The sequence below is a fragment of the Asterias amurensis genome, chromosome 4 (assembly GCF_032118995.1).
Source record: "Asterias amurensis chromosome 4, ASM3211899v1".
NCBI classification, from domain to species: domain Eukaryota; kingdom Metazoa; phylum Echinodermata; class Asteroidea; order Forcipulatida; family Asteriidae; genus Asterias; species Asterias amurensis.
Window position 1 is genome coordinate 23,745,631 of NC_092651.1, and position 16,792 is coordinate 23,762,422.

The window sequence follows — 16,792 nt, forward strand, 5'->3', positions numbered from 1 at the left end:
TCAGAATCGACAGTCACTATACAACCCTTCAGGTGATCCTACCCCTTCCCAGAATGTATTGTAAACTTAGGTGCGACCCCTGGCTACAAGGCAGTTACAGTTTGAATTACTTCTGACTGACACCCCTGAACTAAAATATCGACCAATAGGGAGACCTCCAACATAGGGCTAGATAGCTAAGTTGGTACAGTACCAGCACAGTTCAGGTCCGGCTCCAGTCAACTTTTCTTAATTCAACGGAAAATCAAATTGATATCAAAGTGTGTCATCTTTGTTGTGAAAGGCGTTTTTTCAAATCCACCAAACAAAGAAATTATTATTCTCTTTGATGCTATAGTACAGTGATTCTGAAAAGTCAAGAAAGCTACTCAAGAAACCCACCAAAATACAAACAAGTCAAGGAACTTTAACTAGGCGCAGAAAGAAAAAAAAAATTCCCTCTTTATAAACCTCTCTATTTATGAAAGTTTGACAAGCTTTCAGAAATGATTACAGCCCCTCGGACAAGTATCGTTGGACGCCAATATCCTGAGACAAATTAAGACATTTCAGCGACACCTCCCGTCAGAGAAATATAACGGACAGTGCCAACAAAGCTTGCCTCCTCTGACGATAGTTTTGAGTCCAATTTCCTTGCGCTTCACAAAACGAGGAATTCTAAAGCTGCCAGTGATATTTCCTGTGTGACTTGGAAGTTGACGATTGATCATTCTGAACTAATCTGTAGGTCAGTGTTAGGGTTTTGTTGGTCAGAGCCAGCAAATGTTTTACTTTCATAGCTAAGTAAAGTAAGGCAACATTAAATATCTAAGTTCTAACACAAAAATCATCAATTGCTACCAAACTAAGACTGCATCAGTATCATGTGTATTTAAACTTCCAGGACCTACATAAAAACCAAAAAATATTCTTTATCCCTGATGCAAATTTAACATCTATTAAACCTCGGGCCTTGAACATCGCTCTTGAGTAGGGGCACAACAGTTTAATTCTGGTAAGGGGCACTGCTTTGAGAAAAATGTCAAAAATAATAATAATAATAATAATAATAACCCGTTTTTATATGGCGCTTTTCACACCCGTAGGTTATCCCAAAGCGCTTCACATTATTACCCCTGGTCACTGGGCCTTAAATCACTCCTTAAACCATCTCAGCTCCCTGGTGGGGGAGTATGCAGCCTGTGCAACATTAGTATGCGCTACTCGGCTAAATCAATCACAAGAACCATCTCTGCCCTCACAGGTACCCATTTACCCCTGGGTGGAGAGAAGCAATTATAGGGTATGTTCAGACAGCGTACTAACTTAGACCCGAACCGGTCTAACTTTTACGAGCAGCGGGGGGTGGTCGTAAAAATAAAACCCCTTTGCGTTCAGACAGCACTGAGTTAAACCCGATCCGGTTTATCTTCGGTTTTAAGAGGTCACAGTAGACGCGACCCCGTTGCTCTAACATCCGGTTTTATTCATCAGATTCACGCACAGAGTATGCCGAGATACTGAGTGCCCCATGCCCTGGATGATCAGACAGGGCATAATTATTGGATACAAATGGCTCAATCGAATGCGGCAACAGTTTTACGGTTGGGAGTACACGGGCACTTAAAACAAACATGAACACGACTCGAATTTTTTTTTTTTAAACAAACAAAATATTGATACAAACCGCCGAGAAAACTCACCAAAATATTGTCCATATTCCATGAAACAGAACACGTTTCATTTTTGTGTTTTGTTTTATACAACTGTTTCCGACTTAAATACTTGTAGTTTGTACTTCAATCGATCGGAAGTTGCGATTTCAAAAGCTGGTCAACACAACTACATACGTGCAAGTTACGTAAACACATGTACTTTGCAGTATTTTCCCAACTTCCCAACAACGTGGTGATATTGCTGGCGTAGGGAATTTCCCCTACACACAGCCTCGCGCCCACTGCAGTCAGTTCATTCTCCTAGATTGAAAGTACAGCACGCTAGTAACGGTGACGGCAATAGAAAGGCACATCCACGGGATCGGTGATAGATAACGATGGGATATCAGAGAGTGATCACTATGGGATGGCAGCGCTGTACATGTGAGAAGCATTACGAAATATGCTTCTTCGCTGCGCTCGTAGTATACGCATGAAAAACAGTTTCAATTTATTATAGGACACTCAACAAAAAAAGCTTGGAAAATATAATTTTGTTTCAGAATTTAATAAATCATGGGCGTGGGCCTGTGTTAAACTGCATACACCGATCGAGAGGGTTTCGCCAACTCGGTAAGCGGCAAGAAAGTAATATAAATACCCGGTGCTTTTCAGCATCAGAGGCAACAGAAACCGTGTACATGCACTCCGGGTCCCGGGCGTGTGCATTGAACCACACAATGGGTCGTCCGTTGTGAGTTAAAACCGGATGTCATTCTGTCCACACGCAGTGTTAAAAGATAAACCCGAACCGGTTTAGACTTAGACCGCCTCGCTGGACGGTTTAAGTTTTGGGGTTTAAACCCGATCCGGTCTAACTTTATTTGCGTTCACACGCACAAAAGTTGAACCCGAACCGGTCTAAGTGGACTTAGACCAACTTTAGTACGGCGTGTGAACGACCTCATAGTGAAGTGTCTTGCTCAAGGACACAAGTGTCACGAACGGGATTTAAACCCACACTCTGCTGAATAGAAGCACCAGAGCTTGAGTCCGGTGCTCTTATCCGCTCGGCCACGACACCCTGGCAATTGCTGTGGGTGCTATGGGTTATTTCTTTGCCTGAATCGTTGTAAAAACTGCTGCTAAAATATAGGACTTGAACTGCCTCTAGCTACCAGGTAATCTTGGTGGTCTACATGTAGTTGGTATGACACTGCTCTAGAATTGCAAAGGTTGCGGGTTCAAATCCCACCCGAGCTATATGCCTGTAATTTTTGTTACACAGCACTCTGGAAAATACTGAGTATTAAAGGAACACGTTGCCTTGGATCGGACGAGTTGGTCTTTGACAAGTGTTTGTAACTGTTTTTTATAAAATGCATATGGGTAGAAAGATGTTGTAAAAGTAGAATACAATGATCCACACAAACATGCCTCGAAATTACACGGTTTTCCTTTTACCTCATCGACTAAATAAACACGGTCGGCCATTTATGGGAGTCAAATTTTTGACTCCCATAAATGGCCGACCGTGTTAGTTCGCGCAGTAAAAGGAAAACCACGCAATTTCGAGGCAAACTTGTGTGGATAATTGTATTCTACTTTTAAAACATCTTTCCAACCATGCATTTTATAAAAAAACGGTTACAAACGCTCAGTTATGACCAACTCGTCCGATCCAAGGCAACGTGTTCCTTTAAGTGCTAAATGCGTAAAACCAAAAGCCATGTAGTTGGTCCCAACCATGTTGAGTTTTACATGTTCATAATTTGTAAAGGCTCATTGTTAATTGTTAAAGACCAGTATTCTCACTTGGTGTATCCCGACATAATATATGCAATGCATAGAATAACTACTCCATTAAAACTTGGGTTCAATTGGTCATCTAGAGAATAATGAAAGAAAAAACACCCTTGTTGCATTACTTTGTGTGCTTTCAGATGCATAATAAAAGGCTTCAACTGAAGTTTATGAGTGAAGATTACTTTCCAAAAAACTATGTTACTTCAGAGGGAGCCGTTTCTCACAATGCTGTATACTATCAACAGCTCTCCATTGCTTGTTGCCCAGTAAGTTTCTAACAATTATGTTGAGTAATTACCAAGTGTTGAGTGCCTTTAAAGACATTGGACACTATTGGTAATTGTCAAAGACCACTCCCCTCACTTCGTGTATCTCAACATATGCATAAAATAACAAACCTGTGAAAATTTGAGCTCAATTGGTCACCGAGGTTGCGAGATAATAATGAAAGAAAACACACCCTTGTCATACATAGTTGTGTGCTTTCAGATGCTTGATTTCAAGACCTCAAATTCTATACCCGAGGTCTCAAAATCAAATTCGTGGAAAATTACTTCTTTCTCGAAAACTACTCCACTTCAGAGGGAGCCGTTTCTCACAATGTTTTATACCATCAACCATTGCTGATTACTCGTTACCAAGTAAGGTTTTCTGCAAATAATTATTTTGAGTAATTACCAATAGTGTCCAGTGCCCTTAAAAGAAGGCTAGAAATCTGAAGTACACTTCATCCCCTGGGTCAGGTAACCCTGGCTGATACACCCCACGAGGGGGTGGTTCTTCATGGTGAAATGCTTTCAATTTCCGTAGATTTACTGATCAGTAAAGTACATTGTTCTGTCATGTGCAGATAATGTGCTTTTTTTCCCAGAATCTGAAGATTGGATTGGTATGGGAAAATGAACATGATGTACATGTATGTTGTGTTTACATTGTCTCTACTGCGCCTTGAACATTTGTAAAGATTGATTTGACGCGTTACAAATACCTACTATTATTTATTCATTATTTATTTATGATGCTGACAAATTGTTGTAAGTGTAAAGGGGCATTTACTGAGCGCCTAAACCTTAGACATTAAAGTTCATCCTTGTCAATTTTTCCCCATTGGCTTGGAAATCAGTTTGTACACAGACCTTCTGAGGGTAGCCTCAAGGACGACAGCATACAGAATTGGTACCCCAGAATTGGTAAACCAATGACTCTCAGAAAAGCACTGAACTAGCCAAGAACCCAATGAAAAGAAGTTTAAATTTCCTCCGTGAAGCTTTTAACTGGAGAAAAGCAGTCTTTAAATTTTAAAAAAATTAATAGTTTTTTGTGGTCGAACAAAGAATTGACTAGAGTGGGATTCAAACCAACGACCTCCGGATTAACGTGCCGGCGCTCTACTAACTGAGCTATCTAGCCCTATGTTGGCGGTGTCCTTATTTTGTAAATATCTTTGTTCGGGGTGCCGAATTAATAGTATTAATAGTATAACCCGCTCTCCTCCCCTCCCCCTCCCCCCCCCCCCATCACCAAATCACCTACCCACAAAAATATTTCCTTACATATTTTATTTGTGGGGTCAACCGATGTTACTCTAGTTTCCCTTTTCTAACAAACATCAGCTTGGCAGGGTAACATTTATTCCTTTGTAAAGAAAAAGGTCTGTGCATTGGCCCAAAATACCACACAGTTTCTTTAAGTTCCACCCAGTGAGACTAAAGGTGTCTGTGGTTTAGTCTTTTCAGAATGTGGTCAGATCAGAGACCCCCCCCCCCCGACCCTCCCTAAAGAAAAACATGATCAGCCTGAAACACTAGGTTCACACCTGACACCATGTTCCCCCCAGCGGGGACAGTGGTTTCCCGTTCTGCATTAAGGCCTCGTTCAGACAACCAATGGAAACTCTCAATCAAGGTTTTCCCTGGAGACAGTTTCCCATTCGCTTAGCTACCAGGAAAGCTGACATTTCCCTCCCATTGCAATCCCAGGTGGTTGTCGTTTAAAGCTTGTACTTTTAGAGACGCACATCCTCTCTGGGGAAATGTTTGTGATGTCAAACTGATTTATAATAAACAATAACAGACTTGACTCTTGCATATATAGATGTACTCAATTATTTAAGGTACTATTTAAGGATTGTGTGCATGACATCTCATGCTTTGAGCTTGCTCTTTAAGGGGCACAGCAATTTTCCTCTTGGGTCACTTCTGCAAAGGGCACCACAGCAAAAGCACAGGGCACCACAGCAATTGCTGTAGGTGCCAAGAGTTATTTTGAGGCGGGATATTTGGAAAAATTTGAAGAATTTTATAGAGACATGGATGAACTGTACTATAGGTTTTCATAGACTGTTCAAGCTTCTTAAAAGGAAGGTACACGTTTGGTAATTACTCAAAGCAAATATTAACTTACAAACTGACTTGGTAATGAGCATTGGAGAGCTGTTGATAGTATAAAACATTGTGGGAAACGACTCCCTCTGAAGTAATGTAGTTTTTGAGGAAGAGGTTATTTCTCACTCAAATAATAAAAGACTTCTAGCTAGAAGTCTTTCATTCCTATCTGAAAGCACACAAATTCGTCCAACAAGGGTGTTTTTTCTTTCATCATTTTCTCGCAACTTCGATGACCGATTGGGCCCAAATTTTCACAGGCTTGTTATTTTATGGTTATGATGGGATACACCCAGTGAGAACACTGGTATTTGACAATTACCAAACGTGTACCTTCCCTTTAAAAACAGTTTGACTAATTTTTCATATAAATTTGAATCAGATGAAAGCAGGAAGAATATAATGCCATTGGTAGGGCTGCCAAAATAGTTGCAGCAGTGTTCATGTTTTGTGTTAAAAACATACACAAAAACATACACATGCTAACAAACATGTGCAAAGAATGGCTTAATCCGTTGTGGGTGTCAGGAGAAAATTAGGAAAAACCATGCACAGTTTTCAGCATGGAAACACGTTGTCGTTAATTTAGGATGAAACAACCCAAATCAGCTGTTGCATTGTGGTTGAAGTGTCATCGATGAATAAAAAATAACCCCTAAGTTCCGAGCTTTCAGCGAGGGAGCTGTACGAGCATTACCAATAGAAATGTATGGCACTGAAACCTTTGTTAACTGTTAACTGTTTTCTAGCAACACATACTCTTCACAAAGTTTTTGGACAAAATATTTCAAACCTGGATTTTTCAACTATCAAAGTTTCTGTAACTGTATTTTTTTAACGTTTTTGAACAAAAGGGCATTTATGAATGGGAATTGGGAGTAGTGACTCGTTCTTATACGTCCGTTTAAAACCTTGCAGGGTCGTTGCCGTGCGATAAAGGCCCTTGCCTTTTGGCTCGGGCTTTTATCGCACGGCAATTTGACCCTGCTGGCTTTAAACGGCCGTGTAAGAGCTCGTCGCTACCCTTTTACTCCCTTAGTAAACTTTCAGACTTAAGTTAAACTTGAATGATGTTCCTTCAGAGAAATAGCTACAAGTACAAATCAAAATTGATGACAGATACCACAGACAGAGGTGTAAGCCAAATCCAAACAGGAGCAGCCAACTACTGAAATAGTATCAAGTACGTTTCTGGTTGTTTTGATAAAGGCGTAGTATTGTGTAAACAGACTGCAAAGGAGTCAAACGAAGCTTGCTCCCGGATGTCAATGTGACATCCTGAACCTAGACTAAATAATGTAATCACGTAGACGGAAATGAATAATTAAAGAGCTGAGGCTGTGGGGCAATGAACATAGTGTAAATGTGTGTCCCAAAGAGCTTCACGGTCCCAAACTCAACCAAGGGAAATCAACGATTGCCGTCAAACTGAACGATGAATGTTCTCTCTTCCAAAAAATGAAAAGTCAAACTGAGCTGAACATGGGGTCCAGCAATAAGTCAAATAACATAAATGGTCTTTGAACGTTACTAGCATTCAGACTTTTGAGACCCTCCCCAAGGGACACAGACAGCCTAGATATTACTTAAAGGAAACAAAAATCGTGAAGATCACAGATTACACGGTCTAATGATGATGAAAATTGAAAACATCCCTTGAAATATATCTGTCTGAAATGTCATAATCTGATGAGAAAAAAATAGTCTAACTTCGCGTTTGGAGTTTATCGCTCAGTGAGCGTTTTATTCATTTTTGTTTTGGCATTGATGCAATGCAAAATGTGTAATCGGTTTTCACTATTCTCTCGTGACCCACACGGCCGATCGATCTCAAACTTCTACAGGCTTGTCAGTTGATGTATACGGTGGATGACATAAAGTGCTTACACTGCCAGCAACTGTGTTGTTAGCAAAAACCAATTCTGTAATGTTTCTTTAACTTATCTCTGGACCCAATGTTGGGCTCAAGTTTGCCGAGTCCTTTTTCGCTTTAGAGAGGGTCTCCAAAGTGTGAACACTAGTAACACTCATCATGTTAATGGACTGGTTCGTTGGACCGCGGGAACATGGTTCAAAATACTTACGTACTCTCTCATGTACATGTAGGAGTGTTTACATAGCTTTGGGACACTGTGGTGTTTATTTGAATACTGCCCTAAATACAGCCAAAGATGTCACTGGAACCCGCTGTCATCTCGCTAAACCTGGATGGATTTTATGTTCTTGACCAAAATACTGTTACTGGTTCTTTTTCTGTTTTCTTAACAAGTATTAAGTATGCGCCATAATGTTGACCGCATGAGGGCGCTTTCAAACATAGTTGTCTCACGGGGTATATTCGAATACCCGAAACAGTTATTAAAGACTTGAACACTTTACCACCACAGACATCATATCACCAAAGGAGATGTTACAACCCTATTAGCAGTGCAGGACAAATCGCGTATACCCCTGGTAGTGTTAAAATACTACGGAGAGCGCCCTCACCCAGTCCAAAATACGGCGCATTCAATAGACCCTTTCACAGGTGACTTTTATTATATTTTTTTTCTTCAATTTTATCGGTTACATTGACAAGACCAACTGATGAAACAACCTTAAACTCAGCACACCAGACAATTTAATTTCCAACAGCTATATTCAAATATAGGATTCAAACTGCCTCTAGCAACCTCGGTAGTCTAGTTGGTAAAACACTGCTCTAGAATCACAAGGGTCGTGGGTTCGAATCCCACCCGAGTAACATGCCTGTGAAATTTTTTCACAGGACTCGGGAAAGTACTGAGTATACAGTGCTAACACACATCGGTGTATGGGTAAACAACCAATATTAATAAGCTATATACTCAATTTCCACTGCAAGACTTTAAAAACACTGGACACTATTGGCAATTATCAAAGACCAGTCTTCTCACTAGGTGTATCTCAACATATGCATAAAATAACAAACCTGTGAAAATTTGAGCTCGATTGGTCATCTGAGTTGCAAGATAACTTTGAAAGAAAAAAACACCCGTGTGTGTTTTCAGATGCTTGACTTCGAGACCTCAAATTCTAAACTTGAGGTCTCGAAATCAAATTCGTGGAAAATTACTTCTTTCTCGAAAACTACTCCACTTCAGAGGGAGCCGTTTCTCACAATGTTTTATACTATCAACCTCTCCCCATTACTTGTTACCAAGTAAGGTTTTATGTTAATAATTATTTTGAGTAATTACCAATAGTGTCCACTGCCTTTAAGAGAGATGATCCTAAGATGGGTAAACAAACTCTGTTCCTTGCATGCCTAGAGAGAGACTTGTTTCACACCTAACTCCAAGACAAACAATTGCTTGACGAGGGGGGCTTCCTGCGCTCCTCTCAGCACCCACAGACTCATTCATGTGACTAAGATAAGAATAACATTCTCACCCCACCCCCCATCTGGGTCTTTATGGAATAGGTGACTTGACATTTCTAACGATTGAGCTGTTTGGAAAACTGCAATACAGCAGTGCATAGCCACAATCATCGGTACATATTTGGTTACAATGAAACCGAATGAACAACTATACGCATTGAATAAATCGTTGCGGTACCCGCTGCAAAATCATAGGATTCGAACTGCCCCTATCGGACAATCTCAGTGGTCCAGTTGGAATCCCACCTGAGCACCATGCCTGTGATTTTTTTGATTTTTTTTTCAGAGCTTGGGAAAGGACTGAGTATACATTGCTAACGCACATCGGTGAATATAGGTAAAACCAAAATTAATAAATATTCTTTATCCCCCGATGCAACTTTCCATCTATTAAACAAATCTTTACAGATCTTGGATTGTACAAACTCAATCACTTTTTGAGCAGTTTTCGACACAGCGATTGTCAATTGAAAATAACATTGAGATCGGTGGTTTTTAAACTGGCCATCACAAAACTTAAGTCTACTTTAGCTTACTCCCCTGACTCCACTGTTAACTTTTAGCTTTTTTTGTTACGGTTCTAGCTGATCCTAATGATGTCATTATTTCTTGGTCATTATGCGTATAATTAGCTCATACCGTTACATTTAACACTCTCTTCCATTTTTGATTTTTGTTTTGTTTTGACGTCTTTGCTTATTGTTTTTGTATTTTGTCTAGGGCTGTTCCCCATTAGCCTGAACATCTGACGACACACTTCCAGGTTCGTGAATAACACCAGAGACCGGCCTCCAGCCGGCGTGTCCATGCACCTCTGACCTCAATTCATTTCACATAGAGATACGCAGTCAACTTCTATGGTGGACATGATAGGAGCGTACTGTTTGGGCATCAATGGAAAGCTCATGTCACTGCACGTTTATCCAATGATTTCATTGCATCTAATGGAATCACTGTATCTGAATAGTATGTGTACCTGTCTTTATCCTTGGGGGGTACAGACAGGGGCCCAGTCTAGTTCCCCACAAGCCTTGGCTATAGTGAACAGCCTCCTTCCTCACAGCTTATGTTACTTTTTTAAAGGGAAGGTACACGTTTGGTAATTGTCAAAGACCAGTGTCCTCACTTGGTGTATCCCATCATAAGCATAAAATAACAAGCCTGTGAATATTTGAGCTCAATTGGTCATCGAAGTTGGGAGAAAATGATTAAAAAAAACACCTGTGTTGGACGAATTTGTGTGCTTTCAGACAGGAATAAAAGACTTCTACCTAGAAGTCTTTTGTTATTTTAGTGAGAAATTACCTCTTTCTCAAAAACTACGTTACGTCAGAGGGAGTCGTTTCTCACAATGTTTTATACTATCAACAGCTCCCCATTGCTCGTTACCAAGTCAGTTTTCAAGTTAATATTTGTTTTGAGTAATTACCAAACGTGTACCTTCCCTTTAAGCGCTGAGTTACCATAATATGGGTCTGGTTGGAATGAGGAAGGATCCCAGTAAATCACTCCAGGGAACTTGGGGGGTTGAATGAAATAGAAAGTGGAAGGTTGTACTTACATATGGAATATCTCTCAACTCATTCAGCACAGTTTCCAGCATAATACTCAGGGTGACAACTGGATCAGTACGACGTCTATTATTAGACTGGTTAGGACGCTGTCAAATGGAAAGTAACGAAATATCAATATCACTCAAACATGAACACCGGGACCCCAAAACTTGCTTAACACAAAAACTTTTGCTAGTAAAAACATGTTACCAGCCAGAACACCATGATGGTGCGACTGGTTTTATTTCAGAGGACATAGGAAAGCACTGAGTATAGACCTCTATCACGCTGTCACCATCTTGGTCATGTTCCCCGTTTCCATAACAGTCATGAATGCTAACATTCAATGCGCAAACATAGCACCAGACTATTATTTCGTCCAGCCTCAGTTTGGTTACAATGAGTTGGAATGGAGCAAAATCAAGATGGCCACACCGTGATAAAGGTCTACACAGTGCTTATCACACATTGGTGCAAAAAAAATACAAAAGCTGTGTTTTTTTTAGGTTTCAAAGATTGTGTTTTATAGTTTCTGTTCAAGATTTCAACCAGTTAAAATTAATTTGATTTCAGGTTTCAGTCAGCGCATGGCCCACTGAAAAGTGCTTTCGGTTTGGTTCTTTTACGAAAAAAAATTTCATGTGTATACAAACAAACTGAACTACAGACCTACTATCTTGAAGATTTACAATTTTGAATAATCCCCGGAGAGAAATGAAAGATTGATCTACCTTGAGGTAATCCAGAGGCTGGGAGGATTCCGTCCGTCTCTTCTTCTTAGCAGGAAGGTTCTCTTTCGGGAAACGGAGAACAAGAGACTTCCTCTTGATGTGCTCAGCGCTGAGAGAGGAAATGACAATTGTGTTTAAGGAAGACGTTTTTGACATCAGAGTTTTGAAGACAGGAAGTAAGATAATGATTGAAGTTAAAGAGATTTGGGGGGTTTTCTATTTTTATTTTATTTTATGCAAGTCGCCAGACACACAAGGCAGGATGGCCACTTCAATCATGTGACGCGCAACAACAAAACGCATGTTACATGGCTCGACGGGGCGGGTAACATGAAAAGTGATGCACACTGGTGTACATCACCTTGATCGTTCCCGGCGTTGGTCGATTTCCAGCGCTGTGTACGAAACAACCGCGGGTTCGAGGGAATTGTTTCTTGTTCGTCTGCTTATTTAACAATGAATAGTCCGTCGTAATAATGTTTGAAGATGACATAACAATTATACAAAGGTATAACAAAACAATTGCAGACCTGCCAACCTTGTAATTTATTTTTGAGTACCACATTATCGCAGCGGCATAAACATGATCGCCCAGTGCACAACGGCATATGGCACAATGCTTACGGTTAGTCAGCAAAAACCATGGACCACTTCATTTTAGATGAACCATTCATTTAATGTAATTATATATCATATTCACACAAAATACAGGCTACTTCATAATAAAAAAAGTTGTATCATGATATCAGTGGTTATTTTAGGGGTGGTTGATGTGGCCTTTTTATGACTTTTTGTGCTCGTGACCTTAACAGTCTGGAAAAAAAATGAAAAAGAAATAACCAGTTGACTGCTGGAACCATGTTCCAAATGCCTAGATCAAGGATTTCAAACTGAAGGAGTGAAGGGGAAAAAAGTGTCATTTTTTTTTTTACATCACAAAAAAAATGGCCAGGGGTTTCCCTACGGGCGGTGAGCCCATTTTGACACATTTCTGATCCATAACATATATTAATTTCATTGACAAGCTCTGTTGAACAATGTTCCTACATTATTAGTAACTTAAACTCGGAATGCAAATATATTATATTATAACTTGGTATCCATCTTTGGTTGCCCAGTAAACGGACAAACGAAAGCCCACCGTAGAGTTTTCCAGTTCCACTTCAATTGAGGCATGCCTCAATTCATCATTTGTTTCCCTTATCAGGCTTATACAAAGATTACAGGCCATCAAATTCCCATTATTCTCCCCAAATTCTCGGGAGTTAGGAAAAAATCGTGACATAAATAATAACATGAATGCTACCTCCTGACCTAAACTGCTGCCGCTCTTCGAGATGTCTAATTGTCAAAGTGTGTGCACTGCCGACTGCACACGTGCACTGTGCAAAATGCATTATTTTCCACGTTGAGGAAGAAACTTCTTTGGATCATGCATTCTTTTTTTTCCGGGTGGAGGAGTACTTTTTCCCCCATCACTGACACTTCGCCTTCGATCGGCGTCCATGTTGCATAGTATAAACACACAGCGACGCCGAACGAATTCGAGGCGAACACGTGCGTTGTGTGCACGTACATGTACATGTACATCCATGCATAAGGCTGTACATGTACTATACCAGGTTAACCGAACTGGTATGCGCCATTCCCACCCCTTCTGTTACGCATTGGTTTATTAGTTTTCCAGCGGGAGTAAGAATTTAAAAAATAATTCTAAGCACAACCTCTTTTTTATCGAAGCGCATAATGATCACTCAGATGTGGGGTGTGGGGTGTTTTTGATCTGTTGTTTTTGCACTTGGGGTCGAACGAATAACAGTTGATTAAATTGAGAACAAAATTGTCCGTTCGTGCTGCAGTTTTAAAACACCGCGATATAGATTTTGCTTTTTGCGTACGTTCTGCAGAATATCTCGTACCACCGTACTCAGGGGTGAAAATGCGTGCATGGTATGCAAAATGCGTACAGGTTGGCAGGTCTGCAATTGTTGCACGCTGTGACTGGGGTCCATGGGTTTTGTACACCCTCGAGGGGAAATGGCACCCTCGACTTCGCCTCGGGTTCCATTTTCCCCTTCGAGTGTACAAACGCCATGGACCCTGTCATAGCGTGCAAAAATTGTATACTGGTATCCTGCTCAGTTCTGCTCAGCAGGAAAATGTTAAGCACCATTTTTGTGCTTAAGCAGCTCTATGAAATAGACCGATCCATTAAACTCCGCCCCATTGCGTATTGACCAATCACAACGCAACGAAGGTCCGACAAATAAAGTCTGACATGCATGCGCGTATGCTTGGCGCGCGCGGCAAAGTTGTACAGAAAGGCATTGGAGAGGCTCACATGTTCTTGCTCACACGTGCGTCGTGGGCGGAGCCTAATAGCTCGGTCTATTGGGCCCAGGTTAGGGAAGGGGGGGGAGGGTAACAAGAAGGGAACAAGGATTCCTCAAAATCATTACTTACTGGTCAAGAACACTCTTGGCCAGGATGACCTTTGTACCCTCCGTCTTGACCAGCTCATCGTCATCAAGTTTCCTCTCTTCCTGTTCTTCCTGCTCCTCGGTCATCGCCACGGCAACCGAAGGTAGGTTCTCCTTCAGTTTGGCGTAGTTGGGACACTCTTTGTTGGTGCGCATGTGACCGATGAGACCACATGCTCCGCATTTCATCTTGGAGGAAAGATAGGAATTACAGGGTGCGTCAAAACAAGTACACGCTAGTCTCAAGGATCTCCCATGAACAAGTATAGGCCTTAAAGACAAACAAAGTACATGTATACCTTTGGTTTTTGAAAAATGTTCAATTGCTTTAGTCCTTCTGTCTAGTTGGTATATTCACCCAATACTTTCTGCTTAAAGGCAGTGGACACTATTGGTAATTGTCAAAGACTAGCCTTCACAGTTGGTGTACACTAAACATATGCATAAAATAACAAACCTGTGTAAATTTGAGCTCAATCGGTCATCGAAGTTGGGAGATAATTATGAAAGAAAAAACATCCTTGTCACACTAAGTTGTGTGCGTTTAGATGATTGATTAGTTTTAAACCTGAGGTCTCGAAATCAAATTCGTGGAAAATTACTTCTTTCTCGAAAACTATGGCACTTCAGAGGGAGCCTTTTCTCACAATGTTTTATACCATCAACCTCTCCCCATTACTCGTCACCAAGAAAGGTTTTATGCTGATAAATATTTTGAGTAATTACCAATAGTGTCCACTGCCTTTAAGCAGCTCTATGAAATTGGGCCTACTTGTCAGAACATTGACACGAAGCTAAATTTCTTTTGCCAAGCAAAAAAAAACAATGCAAACTTTTTTGGGCTGGTAACCTGTTCCTGCTGAGCAATACTATTCTGTGCTAAGCAAGTCTTTGTGCTTACAGGCTTTATGAAATTTGGTCCTGCAGCCGATTCCACAAAACGCTAGGAATAATCTTAAGTTAGGACAAGTAACTCGTCCTTACTTTACTTAGGATGGGTTCAATGTGTCTTAATAACGTCTATGAATACGGAACTTAATTCGTCCTAAATCCTAAGATTAATCCTATTAGAAAGAGTTTGGTGAAAACGACAGCAGGAAAGGAATTTTCAAGATTGATTGGCTCTTACATTTCTTACCTTGAGGACCTTGAGATCAATCTTCTTCTCCTTCTTCTTCTTGAAGACTTTGGGAGGTTTAGGATGAAGCTTCTCTTGTTCTTGTTTCTCCTGGTTGCGTTTGATGCGGCGCAGCTGCTCCTGGATCCTACGTCGTTCTTTCTTCATCTCCTCTCGATGTTTCTCATCGTGCAGGGCAAACTGACGACTGAACAGAAGGGATAATGTGGGTTTGAGTTTAATTTTGAGGCATCCAATGTTTCATTACAGCACATAAATTTCTTCCAGCTGTCTTGTTTTCTGTGGTAGAGAAGCCATGCCAGCCTTCAATATGATATCATGTAGTGAATGTTTACTACACAGTACACACCTTACCCTCCTACCTACATGTATGTACTGTCAACCATTCAATGATACATGCACTTTGACAGCCCGCATCAGGGCCTATATCATGCGGTGAATGTATCTACACAGCACACAGTCAACCCTCCTACTATATGACCATTCAATATAATAACAAATTCTTATATAGCGCATTTCAAAATAACCGTATTAATGCTCCTTATATTAGTGCCCTGGTCATGGGGCCAATAACATCCCTGTAATGTTTCTCAGCTCCCTTGGGAGTATACAGCCCTGAGCTGCCTGTAAGGCGCTTGTGGTTTTTTCATACACAATATCAACCTCTACCCTCGCAGGTACCCATTTATACCCCTGGGTGAAAAGAAGCAATTATAGTAAAGTATCTTGCTCAAGGACAAATGTCACGACCGGGATTCGAACCCACACTCCAGTGAATCAGCACCAGAACTTGAATTCGATGCTCTTAACCACTCGGCCATGACACTCTACCGCGGGTTTGAATGATACATGCACCCTTCCGGCCTGCAAAACGATATCATCTGTTGAATGCATCTACACACCAACACACATTCACACAGTTAGTTCTGTATATGGTTGTGCCACTGCACACAGCCCATGCAGTTGAAAGATTTAAAACGGTTGGTCAACTCCCCAGAAAATGTTACCAAGAATAGGAGGGTTTAAAATAATGTGGTAACCTCTTCTTCACTTACCTTCAAATTCATTATGTCTAGTAAAGACACTTAATGCTGTATGTTCAATGATCTTTGTATGTCATCTTACAAAAAATTGGTATATACACTGACAACTTCCTTTTTTTTTATAAATATTTTGAGTCAACAATCTTTCTCCAGAAGATGGTCAGGGCACACTGATCAAAACCTCAGCAGAAACCGGCTCTTCTCCGAACCGTCACTACTCACAAAAGAGATTTTTACATGGTGTCACCTTACTAAATCAGTAATTTCCACCATGCATACCTGTAGCTTAAAGGGTCTGGGTACATTACATTAAACCTAAAGGGTTTGAAGATAATGATGGTAGAAAGCTTCCCTTAAAATATCACTGACTGAGGTGTTGAAATTTTTGAGAGATAAAAACAAGTCACAAAAATAATTTTCGTCTCAGGAGACGAAAATTAATTTAGCATGTAGAACGTATTTTCGTAACATCACAGCACCTCAGCAAGTAATATTTCAAGGGAAGCTTTCAGTCATCATTATCTTCAAACCGCGTAAGTTTAATGTAAATCTGTGGACATTGTGTTTTGTGTTGCAAAAAGTACCAAAAATTGTTAAGTCTTTAAATCTTTCTTCTTAAAATA

General features: G+C 40.6%; 1 protein-coding gene across 2 annotated transcripts in view; it reads right to left on the reverse strand.

Annotated features, from left to right (window-relative positions):
* The window catches only part of LOC139935889 (transcription initiation factor TFIID subunit 1-like), a 69,833-nt gene that overhangs the window by 17,854 nt on the left and 35,187 nt on the right, over nucleotides 1-16,792 (reverse strand). Inside the window, exons 26-29 of one of the 2 annotated variants that reach the window (XM_071930504.1) lie at nucleotides 15,118-15,313; nucleotides 13,972-14,177; nucleotides 11,509-11,617; nucleotides 10,786-10,884 (exon numbers count right to left, since the gene is read on the reverse strand). In XM_071930504.1, the coding sequence (XP_071786605.1) occupies nucleotides 10,786-10,884; nucleotides 11,509-11,617; nucleotides 13,972-14,177; nucleotides 15,118-15,313 (610 nt within the window). The remainder of the gene's footprint in view (nucleotides 1-10,785; nucleotides 10,885-11,508; nucleotides 11,618-13,971; nucleotides 14,178-15,117; nucleotides 15,314-16,792) is intronic. The other variant, XM_071930505.1, reaches the window with a different exon arrangement.